We start from the raw sequence: 13,537 nt of genomic DNA, 5'->3' as shown, positions 1-13,537 counted from the left end.
GAAATGCACCAACAGCTCCAAACTCATTTATATTTCTTTCCAAGGAGCCAGACTTTCTGGTAATCTTTTAAAATGGTTTGATCAATAGTTTTTCAGGGTTTGTGAAGGTCTTTCAAAGTTTTTATTCAAACTTTGGCCGCTTTTTCCATTCATTTGCTCGGTCCTTGTAATAAACCACGACAGTATATCGTTCATTTCAGTGCTTTAAAAAATGAAAAAAAAAAAAGAGAAAAATGGACAAGTGGGACAATAAAGACGTGTCAGACTTAAAATATTTACAGCAAATCCAGTTTTGTAAGATGTAGTGAAATAAAAACCTGAGAGATGCATCATCCTTCAGCTGGTCATCTACTGTATGTCAGGTTTTTAGCAATTAGTTCTTTAGGGTTTGCCTTTCTGGTGCTAAACTACTAGCAATATTAAATTATAAATTATATTTTTGTGACAGGTTAATAGTAAAAAATAGGGCTGGGTAGAAAAAAAATCGATTTAATCTATCTTGGATCGATTTTGTTTAAACTGGGGAAAATCGATTCACAGGGCATGTGATCGATTCTTCCCCATGGATTAATCGATTCAGAACCTTATGAATCAAAATCGAATCGATCTGGAGAACTGGCCATGATACCCAGTGATGTCACAAAACAAAAAAACAAACAAAAAAAAGATCAGAGACATACAAAATATAAAACTATTTAAATTGTCCGTTACGTTGATTTAACACAAGCTCATTCTTATGAGTTTAGGATGTTTTGATGGGTGAGTGACTTAAAGGTCAAAATACCTTAACAAAAAATGTTTTGTTTTTTTTACAAAAAAAAAAAATACTGAAAACCGCACTGAAAATTGGTTAAAAAAAGCAGCCAAAGTTATTGGAAAAACTTTAAAAGACGTTTAAAAAGCCTTGAGAACCACTACCGAAGTTCAGCTCATCAAACAATGCTTTAAAACTTTTACACAACACTGAATGATGGTTAAAAGRGTAAAAAAGAATTTAAAAAGCACAGAGGCGGTTCAGTGTGTTTCTATACATTTGAGAACTAAACCTAAAGGTTATTTTATAAAGGTCACTACTGTCAACTGATACTCCAAACCCCCCACCCCCCACCTCCCCTGCATACCGTCTCCTTCCTCCTTGATGGACTTGGGTTCTGAAACAGCAAAACACTGCATGGTCTCATATTTCTGCTGCTGGGGCTCGTGCTCGTGCGCCTCGTCCTGGTTCTCGCTGTGCGGGTTGACGAGCATTCTGCAGTTGAACGTGTGACTGTTCCTCCTCGGACCCTCGCTGGACCACGGGACGCCGTTCACTGCGGGGGGAGAGAGACGCAGAGAAGATTTAAAATGTGGCCTCTTGGGGAGTTTTGCTTGACAAAATTTTCTGTGACTAAAAAAAAACATCAACAACTGAGCAGCAAAAACATGGAGTCTGCAAAGAAGGAGCCAAGAGAGGCTATCATGCTGCAAGTGAAAGACATAATGAGAGGGAGCGAGGGAGAGAACGAAGGCAGAGGAAGTGCAAAAAGAGGCGAGCTGTTGCTGGGTAGAGATCAGTCGTAATGAGCAGTTGGAACCCTGAGCCATCTATCCACAGATATGCATCACAGCCAGGCCTCCATATGCATGTCCTCCAGAARATCATTGCCAATCTTTCTTCTTCTTCTCTCCTCTCCAACACTTACCCAGGCGTGAGAAAGGCACATCCGCACACACACCAAGATAAAAACACGTACAGTCGTACAGTCAAACTCATTTAATTCTAGCAAACTCCCATCACACTCCATCTGGTTTGTGATCTCATTCGGGTGCACTGATAATCTCCCAGTATCTGGGACGCGGCCCAGTGATCATTTCCAGGGTACTCGGCTCTGCGCTGCTCTCCCACCCAGATGGCTGGGTGCTCAGACCTCAATCCGGAGCACCAACCGAGAAGGAAAGGAGGACTTGGAMCACCTGATGGGCTAAAAGATCCCAACTAGAAAGCGTAGAGGTAGAGGGTGTTAAAAGGATGTGAGCATGAAAAAGTAACTGGCAAAAAACAGATATGAAAAATTATCAAATGACATCTTAAAAGAAATAATTCTCTTGTTTGTATTTGATGAGTAATAGCAGCACAAAGCATATCAAGGGTGAGCAGGAAAGTGAGAATAATTTAAAAAAGGAACTAAATGAGAGTGTGTGAAAGAGAAAGAGAATAACACACAAAAAAAAGCGAAGAAGGAGTAGGAAGGGCATGGAATGAGAATATAGGAAGAACAAGATGCTGCTGACAGGGGAGAGAAGCCTAAAAAAGGAAGTTAATTAGTTGAAAAGGGAGAAAGAACGAGGAGAAYAGTGAGAACAAAAGTCTGGGTTGAACTATGGCAAAAGAAAAAAAAAGAACCTGTAGGTTTTATGATCACTGCCAAATCTTTGCGTGCCAGCTTTTCCATGCAGAAATTTAGGCATGAATATTCCAAATAAAATGACATTACCAAGTACAACATTCCTGCAGATAAAGCAGGTTAAGGAAGCACAAAGGTAGGGGTGCACCAAGAAGTCCAACGGCAGTGATTTCTTTAATTTTGGGTGATCGCCCAATGAGATCTTATCCACAGATCTTATCTACCTCCGCAAAAATAAAAATCAGCCACTGTCCTCTTTTGCTCTGTTGTGAGAGGGGGGTGACACAGACCCTGCCCACAACTTTTATTTTTAAAATGTGAAAAACAAACGACTTAATGGAACTGATTTGTTCTAATTTAGTTAATTTAGACGTTTGAACAGCCGTGCTCTAAACTTTTAATTTATATTTCATGTCCAGTTAAGACAAGTTTGTATTGTTTCAAGGGTGGTGTTTTTTTCAATAAAATAAAATTGGTACATAGACCTTACAACACCTGGCAGTGTCTGTTAAGAAAAATTGCTATCAGCCAAAATCAAAATCAGCAGGTTAGACTTTTTATAGATCAGTGATCGGCCAGAAACCTGCAATCGGTGCACCCCTGCACAAAGGTGATGCAAAGATAGAGGAATTACGTCCATCTTTGTGGAGGCAGGAGCAAACGGTGAGATGGAGCTCAAGCAACACAGTGAGACAGAAACAGACAGGGATAAAAAATAAATTAAAAAAAGGCACGAGAAAGGTTCAAAGCTCCAGGCTGACCGAGGGATTTAGGCAGCAGGTTCTTGATGAACTCGGCGTGATCTCCGACGTGCAGCACGCTGTACACGCTGGTGTTCATCAGCTCCTCCTGGTTGTAGCGCAGGTACTGGGTCACATTCTCAGACACAAACACGATGTTGCCCTCCATGTTCACCACGAAGAAGAAACCGTCAAGAGCCTGCAGAGAAGAAAAAACTAATTTTAGACCAGAAAAGTTTATTCCTTTCATTTATTCACACATATTTCACAGTCCCAATTCTCCTCAAACTATTTTACAGGTATTAGGCTAAAATTTGGAGTAGTAGTAGAGTCATCCTCATACTGCAAGAGCCAAAAATTCTTGTATGTATAAAATTATTTACAAGGTTTGAACAAAATGGCTACAACTCCATCTCTCCTCTTCATAAGATAAGTGTGCGATATGAATTTCTTTAAGAAATGCTAACATTTAGTCTTCAGAGAACGCTCACGCTAAAACAACTGTGTAATACTGTATATAATACATTACAAGGAAACAATTAGTACGCTATGTAGCACTCCTGGAAGGCTCCTCGTCGGTAGAGAGCTGATAGAAAGCAGGATAAAGGCATGCGCCAGCAGAGATTGGAGGATGTGAAGGAGGAGCTGCACTTAATTGAAAAAAACACAGCCCCAGGTCAGCTATTACAAGATGGTGTCAATTAGGCCATCAAATCACCCAGAGCCCTTAGGGGGGGAGCATGCCAGCGCTTCCAAAGCAGTGAAGGCTGGTTGTCAAGATAAAACACAAGAGACCGTTTTCAAAATGTCTGCGCCTCTGCATACATTTGTCAACTCGCAAAACCTTATGGTGTTAATTCCAATAGGAGCTGTAGAATATTGAAAACACATGATGGCGATTGGTAAATATTGCATTATCAGTTGAAATAATCTCCATTCATCTCTTTCTGTTCAGCCATCACAGTATTACCAAAACTCAACCCAAATGTATTATTGTTATGAAAAGTTTGATTGTATGACACTTGGAATAAAACAGTATTGTAATATTGATGTTGTGTGCATTGATATGGCAATAATTAGAAATGTTTCAGTGTGTTTTGCAGATCTAAATCACTAATCATTTAGTTTCGTCACTCCTGACACAGCATCCTGTAAAGAACTAAAAATATACTTTTGTCTCCAAAACTACTGTCAGACATGTCTGCAGCTGAGCGCTGGACTAGATTTAGCATTTGAAGTACGCTCATACATCTCATCCAAGATGAGGTTTTTTTCCCCAAACTTGAAGGCATCTCATCTATCAGTGCATTAACTGAGACTTCTCCAAAAATGCAACATGCTTGTGCAAGTCCATCCTGTGTGAGGAAAGGACCTGGACTGGACAGAACAAACACTTTATAGTGCCAACACTTAGCCTCCTCCAGACAATATTGCGCAATGGTGTTAGCCAATACTTTCATTTGCAATGTACTCACTAAATATACACTGGAGAGGTGAGTAAGGATAATACAACTCAATGCATTCCAAATAAGTATTACGTGAACTGTATCAGTTCAACTTTGTCTTGGTGTGATTCTATGTTTTTTGCCTTCCAGATTAAATAAACAAGTGATGAATCTTTGCTGTTGCTAAAACATCATTTATGGACTTAAACTTGTAGAAAGAGCTGAGTTAAACGAAGGTATACATTTAATAAGATCCATACCCTTACATCTAGTTAAGACATTTATTGTATGTCTAGCAGCTGCAGTCTAGATGTTTTGACACTAAACTTGTCCACTGTTGTGAAAACACAACTTTAACCATATGGAGCAATCTACCAAGAATGCAAACGATATGTAACAGTGGTCATGTAATACGACAAGACTGATTCAAGAAGGTTAAAACAATATCACACTAATGCTTCATCACAGCCGTCGTCGTCTTTCTGCGTTTGCATGAGGTTGGGCAGCAATAGGCCTCGGGAGGAGGGGTCATGGGCCGCGTGGGTGCATTTCCTGCCAGCAGCCATTCTCCTTAGAGCGGGCAGAAGTGAGTCCCGGCTCGCAGGAGCAGGGAAATGGCCAGAGAGGAGCGGGTGTGAATGGCCTATCGCTGTTGGTGTTTTGGGGCTGCTGACAGATGGGAAAGCTCGCAGGCTGCACTGGGTTATATTTAGCCGCGAGTTAGTATGTCGATTCGGTGACGCTGGACCACGAGTGCTATAAATATTCCATGACAGGACAGATCTAGAGGCGAACCGAGTGAGGACYGGGAGGGAAAGAGATCTGAACAAGTAGGAGGGAGGGGTGGGTGAGAGGACAGGCTCAATGGACTGATTCATTCGCGGGGCTGTTGCTTCTTTTCCCATTATATGTAAGCACTTCAGTAGCTCTCCGTGGTACAACGAGGCCATTGCTCTGCTTGGTGATTTACAGCCAATCAGTGGCAGATACAAGATGCTGGCAGCTTCTCCTCTACACACATAACCAGTGCCGGCACATTTGTGATTGTTCTCTGTGGATGGCACACTTCATTATATATCAATCATGTTTTAAAGAGGAGAGTTTAGGCTTTGCGAGTGTCAGAGTGAGTGACTTCAGTCAGAGTCACACTTTAGAACACGTACACAACACGATGAATTAGGAAAAATAAAAATGGTACTCCACCCACCTCCAGCATCATCGGTCCCAAAGCATCTTTGTCAATGACACTTTGGCCTGTCGATGAGACATCAGCCTTCTGTACCTCCTCCTCGTTTGCTGCTGCAGCTTTTTCTGTTACCAAGACAGCAAACAAGACAAAAATCTTCTTATCAGAATCAGAAGAAGGGATCAAATTCAACAAGACCACGAAACTTTTACACAAAATAAAAACGGAGGGAAAAAAAGTTTAAAAAAATTTCCTCAGAAATACTTTCAGATCATTGGCTGATAATTTAAACATTTGATATCTGGTAAAAAAAAAAAAAGGGCAAATACTTTGTGGCTCAAATTCAAACAGGACAGTGATCAGAGTCAAAGGTTGTTGTAAATGAGCGTGTCAGAGCACACGACTGCCATACTGGTGACAGCCACAGGATAAATAACACTGTTGTTTGCCAAAAAGAAAAAAACTATTACGYAACAGAGACGGTGTGCAAACAACTCCTGTACGAAAAATGAACAAGCTGTTTTGATTGTGTCCAGCAGAAAAGAAAAAGTGGAGAAACCCAACTAAAAATACAACTAAAAATAAATTTATGTTTGCACAAAGAGTATTAAAATACTAAAACAGCTAAAACTATACGTCAAGTTTGGGTCAATCCTTTTAGTTCAGCATTTGAAAATGTTTTGATAGTAAATCACTTGATACTTGAAATATCTTAAGGCAACATGATCGACTTTTGCATCCTTCACTATCATCTAGTTCAGTGGTTCCCAACCTTTTTTGACTTGTGTATCCCCTCAGCCATTTTGTCATACCACTAGTACACCTCAGTCAAACGTAATGATGATTCTCCAAAACTATAATGTACAACAACTGATTATTAAATGAAAATTATTTATTTAACCCCCTAGAATGTTTAATTCTCAGGCATTTTATTCTTCTCAACTCAAKTTAAACAAAGATAAAAAATGTTGCCTTAAAAGTGAATAAGTAATTAAATGAATAAACCAGGTAATGGCAGGTGAAGAAAGCAGCAGCGTCTAAAATACATCAGAAACTCACCCAAATGAGCAAATTCTGAGATTCCGCGTTTTATACAGGAWTCCATTTTGTATCAATTCCGTGATTCTGTCTGCATTTTCTGCAGTGCGGAAATCATAGGGCCCTACATATCCATACCCAGTCTTATTTTTCTTTTTTGATTTTACACACCTGGGAAATTTTTCCACGTACCCCCTGTAATAAGCTCCCGTACCCCTGGTTGGGAATCACTGATCTAGTTGATCCAGTAAGAGTGACATAAAACACATATTTTTGGATTTAAGAATTGTGATTGCTTCATTTTGACGCAAATGACTGGAGTTTTCTCCGTGCTCTTGAACCTACATTCTGGTGCTATGCATTTGTCCATGTGACTGGGTTAATAAACATGTGGAGGGGCCGTATGTTCAGAGTGTGGTCTGCCCTACTTTTCTCAGTCGACGAGGAGAGGCGGAATACGAGTGGGCTGTTGTGGTGGGGGGAGAAGCATTTACCGGACACGCCATGCCAAGAAGAGGGTTGACCATATGGTGAACAAAAATATATAAATAAATAGAAATTGTGGAGAAAAGCAAACCCAACTGTGTGGTTCCACGTTTACAGGTATAGATGTGTGAAAGTGAACACAAACGAAGGTTTTCCGTTTGTGCAACAGCCCGCAGACAAATATTCATCTCTCTCAGCATTAATGATGTGTATCAGCAGGGCCTCTCCAAGCCCAATGGGGCCCTGTAGACCAACACAGCTGCCCTGAGTACAGACCCATCAGTCAGCGTCATGGCCGCCTTCACTGGCTTTCTGTCTCACTGCAGAAACTGTGGCATCCTGCCACTGATCGCAGGAGCAATCGATCAAATAAAAGGATTGTGTAACATATTAACAACTACACAGTATGCATCTAGCAAGACATTTGCCATATAGGATTTCCTCACTCCTAAATTCAATAGCTGATTTGCAATGTATTTTACTCTTTGGTAAATTATTTAATCAGCCAAAACCCACTGAGATCACAGATCTCCTTTGCAAGAGAGGCCTGGATCTGAAGGCAACCAAACAATAAAAATAAAAATATTCTAAACAGCAGAAGCCAGTTAATGACCATTTCAACCATCAGTTCAAGTAAATAGATTGTAATCACTCTTTTCTGCCATCACAGTACAAAAAGCTGGCTAAATGTTGGCTGTGTTGTTACTTTAAAAGCAAATGTCATTCACAAAAAAATGCTAAAAGGCCAGAAGGATTTAAGCAATTGTTCAGCCACTTTTCTTATTATTTATATTTAAAAAAATTCTGTGGTTACAAGTCAATTTTCCAGTTTCTCATTGAGATGTTTGTGTTGTCACTGACTATATGTCACAGTTTACATTTTAAGTGTGTAGTTAATATGGTGAAAAATGCTAAATAAAGTGACATTTTAATGAAAAAAGAAAACAAGTCTCAAGATAGACTTATAAAAGTAAGGGAAAAAAGGAACTTTACAACAGCGGCTGAGCTCACTGCCCAGTTCATTGATGCTAACATTGTTAGCTTGAGGCTACCCTTTTAAAGTTACTAACCTAGCTTCAAGTGGTTTTGCTTTTTATTGTTCTCTCACAGTGATTCACTAATTCCCATTACGCAAGTGAGCTTATGAGGTAAACAAAAAAATAACTAAACATCTAAACTGTTCATAAGAGTCTTGGCTAAAACCAAACTAAATTCAATCTAAAGGTTTTGGCATAATATTCTGAACAGGCAGCCATTTAGCCAAGTTTGGCAAGAAATTCAATAACGCCTGAAGCCGAACTTCAGCTCTGGTCCCTGACTTTTARGCTGCTTCTTTCCAACATAGTTAAACAGCTACACTGCTATCTGCCACTCAGCCCTGTTAAATTTCAACGTATGTTTCAGGTGATCATGTGCCGACAGAGTACGCTGATTAGATAAAACACTGCTGTTGTCACTCTGAGGTGGGTTACAGATGATTTCTGTAGTAGATTATATATTTATAGATAATCTCATACTCCTCTGGCCAGATGGGCAGCATTTACAGACCTGTCAGATTTAGAAATGGTTTATGTGCTCCTAAAAATATAAGTTTTCTTTCTGCCTGCAAAAGAAAATAAAGTGCATTTTCTACTTTTCTTTTATTACGAAAATGAACAAGGATCAAAATCTTGTCAAAAGCATAAAATTAATTAAAAGGGAGAGTTTTCAATAGCAACTGTTGTCACAATTTGAACAGAGGCTACAACAAAAATCTGTGGGAGACATTAGGTGACAAATGTAATTCAATTTTTCAGTATTGTTAGCATTACGTCAGAGGGTCGCTTAAAAAAGGTGACATTCAATCCCTGCTTATTTCTGTGGAACTCATCACTGTGTAGGTGTAAAACATCTAATGGTAAGCATGAGCTTTTAGACGTTCATATAGACATAAACATAACTTTGTTTTTGTTTGACTTGATAAGAATGATATCTGCAAACCACAGCAACTTGATGCAACATATTTATTGATAAATATGGCACCAAATATGCATGACTMATTTAGTGATGAGGTTTCCCTTTAAACAATAACTCAATGCGCTGCAAAAAAAAAGATGCATCAATAACATCCTACAAAACTTTTATACTTCATACTTAATAGATGTGTTGCAGTGAAGAGAACCTCAAACTTCACTGTAGAGCATGATGTTCAGCATTTATAGGCAACTAAAGAGGATGATGTATCCCTTCTCCTATTGCTCTGTATACACAACGATGCCTTCAGGGTGAAGAAGAGGACACGGGGGGTGGGGTGTCGAAGGTAGAAAAAAAAGGAACCTAAGCATGATTTTTGATTCACATTGCTCACCCTTATATAACATCTGACTGAGTCATGCAAAACCAGATGATGTCACAAACTGGTCTGATTAGTGCACCTTTTGAGTGCTGATCTTTTTTATGAAAGTTATTCCAACTGCCATTTTTACAGGTATGGTTCAACATTGGTAGACTGGCAACAAACAACACCTCTGATTCATTTTAAAACTCTTAATGAGTCGTTAAACCAGCTGTACAGCTCTTTTAATAATAATTATCTGCGAACCAGAGCTGCCATCCAAAGCTGGGGTTTGTGCAAACATGGTGAAAATAGAGATAAGTTTGAAACATTCAAAATACCGAGCACAAACATAATTTTGTAAATCCTTATTTAGAGCATACAATTCGATAAGATTCCAATATATATTGTTCCCTTTTAAAACTTCTACAAGAAAATGTAAAAAAATAAAAAAATAAAAAAAAAATAAAAAAAGGTAATGGGTTGACTATTGTACCTTGCTCCTTTATTTGTCGGATTTGTTTCACAGTTTCCTTCAGGATTGCACATTTGTCAGGCTTGACGTTGAAGTTGTCAATGTCATTAAAGTTGGCGAAGATCAGCTCGGCGAGCTCTTCGATGTATTTATTTTCATGCTCGCGGTTACGCTTTTCGTTGCTCCGCTTCGGACTGGAGAGAAAATCAAAACAAAATGTAAAAGTTGATGGTGAAAGGATCAAGGTAAATATAAATGTAGGTGGGCAGAAATCACTTTTCTGTTCATWTATTGGTAACAATAAAATGGCTCTACACCAGTGAAAAAAACAAACAAAACAAAACGCTGCTACAACTCTTTACCAGCATGTTTTTAGCATTATATCTCTGGGATATCCCTGTTGTGCTATCAGTTTTTGTTCATTTTATTGCTTAGATTATTGATTAAATTGATTTTGTATTTCATGAGCTGTGTTTAAATGTTTCTGAAGACCTCTTTGGCCTTTGGTGCATGAAGTGCCTTACATTAATGTTGGACTGGACTGGATTATGGTTCATAGCTCTGAAGAACCCAGTCTGGAGTTAAATGTCACTCCAACACTTTCTGGTACAATAAATGAAAATAAAGTTTCATTTCACAGTCTTCTTAAAGGAAAAATGTGGTGCAGTTGGGTTAGAACTTGACATTTTCCTAAAGAAATTGGCGAGGTAACAAAAAAATATATATACGGTAATTGTAGCCCTTTAGATGACTACCTACCTGGGTCCTTTAGGCTCAGCAGAACATTCTTTGCGTTTTCGTGCCTCTGCCCTGGCAGGGTCAGATGAGTTTTCACCAACTCCACTCATCCTCAATACATACCAGCGCCTGGAAATTGCACACAAACAAAACAAAAACACAGTTTTTACATGTTAAAAAAAGAAGCTTTCAGTCTCTCCATGACTAATCACAAATCTAGGCAACAAAACGGCGTGAAAAGATAAATCAGGCTTGGTTTCGTGCACATATGGACATCTGCATACACCCCACTAAAGTCTGTGCTGGGCGCACACAAGTTGGTCCACTCCAAGAGAAAATGAGTGAAAATGGAGCAGAGGTAGAGATTCAATCATTTCTCTCTGATGGCACAGTTTTCCCCAGAGACACTGAAATGAGAGCACGGTGCTTTGCCCACAGCAGCAGACTGTGCACTCCAGCATGTAGTGAAGGGAAAAAAAACCCACTCGTTACACAAAACCAAGCAAAACCAACTCACATTAAGGGCAGAGTGACTTCACAATACCATGTGTCTGTATACTGCCTGAGCCAAACCCACCTGTTCTGGTTTGTGGGGGTCACTCGGAAGCAAAAGACAAGTTGCGATTCACTTTTTTTGAGGTTATGTGACTAATGTAGCATTGCACTAATTACAAATCATGTTTTTATGGCTTAATATTCGAGGCAGCAAACTAAGGAATGCATRAGCTTTAAAAAAATCTTTCAATCCCAATCACACAGTTGTACTTTACTTCCTTCTTTCCTCCAGATGGAAAGTTGTTTTGGTATCAGCTTTATTCATTTTCACTGATTTAAGGATTTCTAATATTTAGGAATTAGGGTCTGAGGTCTAAATAATGAGCAGATACATTTCTAAAGATTAGCTCAACACTGAAAAGAAAAACAATGTTTACATTCTGTGTTTTTCCAGTAAGGGGCATTGTTTTATTAGTGTCTGTAGAGTGGATGCCTGCAGAGATACGCATGTATCTAATATGTAACAGAAGTCTCTCTGGAATCCGGGGGGAGCTGAATAATTGAAGCAGGATAAGAGTGTAAACGTGGCAGAGAGCCAGCTGAGAGTAGAACAATGTTACAGAAATGAAGTATAGTTCATTTATTTATTTAGGTAAGAAAACAAAGGGTTTATTTTAGCGTTATCCTGCATTGTGGAAGCAGAATGATGCTTTTTCACCCAACTTTTGTGAGACTTTAACACGCAGAAGCTAAGACAAGTTGTGTAACAACATGTATATTTTCCTCCAAACCTTTGTTTTAAAAGTATTTTTTAAAACAACTGTAGGTTTTATTTTTATGGTAAATTGCTACATGAGTAATGCTACAGCAATTTCTCTGCCACCGGTAAAGTAAACTCAAGATGTAAAATTAGCAGGGGTTTTATTTGTACCACAAAACTTTAAGAAGAGCCTGGCATTTTGAGTATGTCTCTCATGCTGCGTACAGTCGTGMTTTTGATTCTGCTCCTTTCTTTACCCTTAAAGTCACCACATGCTGAACTTTACAGCACTGACTAAAAAACATTAAATATTGATCAAAGTACAGTAATGTCTTATTAATTACTGCCATCTCCTGAAAATCTGAAAGCAGCTAATGGAATTTGGTTTAAATATATAGAAGGGAAACTGCTGCATACAAGAAGCAAAGACTTGTTCCAAAACAAATCTTCTTGGTTAAAGCAGCATGGGCTTTATATATAATAATTTTCTTTCAGAGGGAATAAAAAAAGAAGAAGAGAGGGGCAATCCATAATAACCAAGAAAGACCATGGAAGAGAAACTGTAAGTCATTCCCAGCAGCAGTACCAAGGCTGGTGCATGCTGTGTTGTGATACATTCTCAGCTACTCTTACCATGGAAACGGCTATGACACAATGCTCGCTGCTCAGCCATTACATAAGGAGGGAACGGGGTAGAGAACAACACAGTTTAGAGGCAAGCAGAATGGCACAGCCTGGCAGAAGCAGTCTAAACTAATAGGAGTGGTAGTGACCATGCAAACTTGAGTCTGGCTCCCTTCTGGCCTGGAGTGACCTACTTTATGCTAATGGTAGTGTCTGTGCTGAAATGGATGAAGTCGAAGCAGTGGTGATTGGCCAGAGAGCCAGAGGAGAGTATGAAGGGTAAAACATGTTCTGTTGACAAATGGCCTAAGTATCATTTTTGATCTGTAAAGTGGATGGGCAGATAAATATCCACAGTGTCAGTGTGCACGTGTCTACATATTAGGCTCTTTTAGGGTATCTTCATGTTACGAGATTGTGCTTTTTACTAAAAATATAAAAGCCTCTTTGTCAAAGGTTACACCGTTTTATTAATGACAACAGAAACAGGCCATTAAACTCTAACAGCAAAGTGCCACAGTCCGCTCCTATTGGCTGTGCCGGGGCTTCGAAGCGCAAGTTACTATGGGGATTCCAGATCTGATTGGTTGTGAGCATTCCCTCTGGACAAGATATGATTGGTTGCCTCCATCTCCTTGACATGGAAGTAATGATGGGTCATTGTACATTGAGACAAATAAGAGAGACTGGAAGTACCAGGCACGTCTCAATGACACCAACACAGACAGCCAGACAGCCTGGCAAGCAGTTGACCATTTTTGTTACTGTGGGGGGAGTGATTGTAACACGGGCAGACTAACGAAGAATTTCTTCTCTGAAAAGCAAAACAACAGCAAGGGCTCTTTCACAAAT

At 39.3% G+C, this 13,537-nt stretch overlaps 1 protein-coding gene across 3 annotated transcripts in view; it reads right to left on the bottom strand.

Moving 5' to 3' along the window:
- ncoa2 (nuclear receptor coactivator 2) overlaps nucleotides 1–10,959 on the bottom strand; it is a 39,632-nt gene extending 28,673 nt beyond the window's left edge. For all 3 annotated transcript variants that reach the window (XM_014031981.1, XM_014031983.1, XM_014031984.1), the window contains exons 1-5: nucleotides 10,828–10,959; nucleotides 10,090–10,262; nucleotides 5,777–5,880; nucleotides 3,146–3,323; nucleotides 1,122–1,310 (exon numbers count right to left, since the gene is read on the bottom strand). In XM_014031981.1, the coding sequence (XP_013887435.1) occupies nucleotides 1,122–1,310; nucleotides 3,146–3,323; nucleotides 5,777–5,880; nucleotides 10,090–10,262; nucleotides 10,828–10,916 (733 nt within the window). In that variant the 5' untranslated portion in view covers nucleotides 10,917–10,959. The remainder of the gene's footprint in view (nucleotides 1–1,121; nucleotides 1,311–3,145; nucleotides 3,324–5,776; nucleotides 5,881–10,089; nucleotides 10,263–10,827) is intronic.
- Between the last annotated feature and the right edge of the window lie 2,578 nt (nucleotides 10,960–13,537).

Source organism: Austrofundulus limnaeus, unplaced genomic scaffold (assembly GCF_001266775.1).
Source record: "Austrofundulus limnaeus strain Quisiro unplaced genomic scaffold, Austrofundulus_limnaeus-1.0 Scaffold1360, whole genome shotgun sequence".
NCBI classification, from domain to species: Eukaryota; Metazoa; Chordata; class Actinopteri; order Cyprinodontiformes; family Rivulidae; genus Austrofundulus; species Austrofundulus limnaeus.
This window is presented reverse-complemented; position numbering and strand designations above follow the sequence as displayed.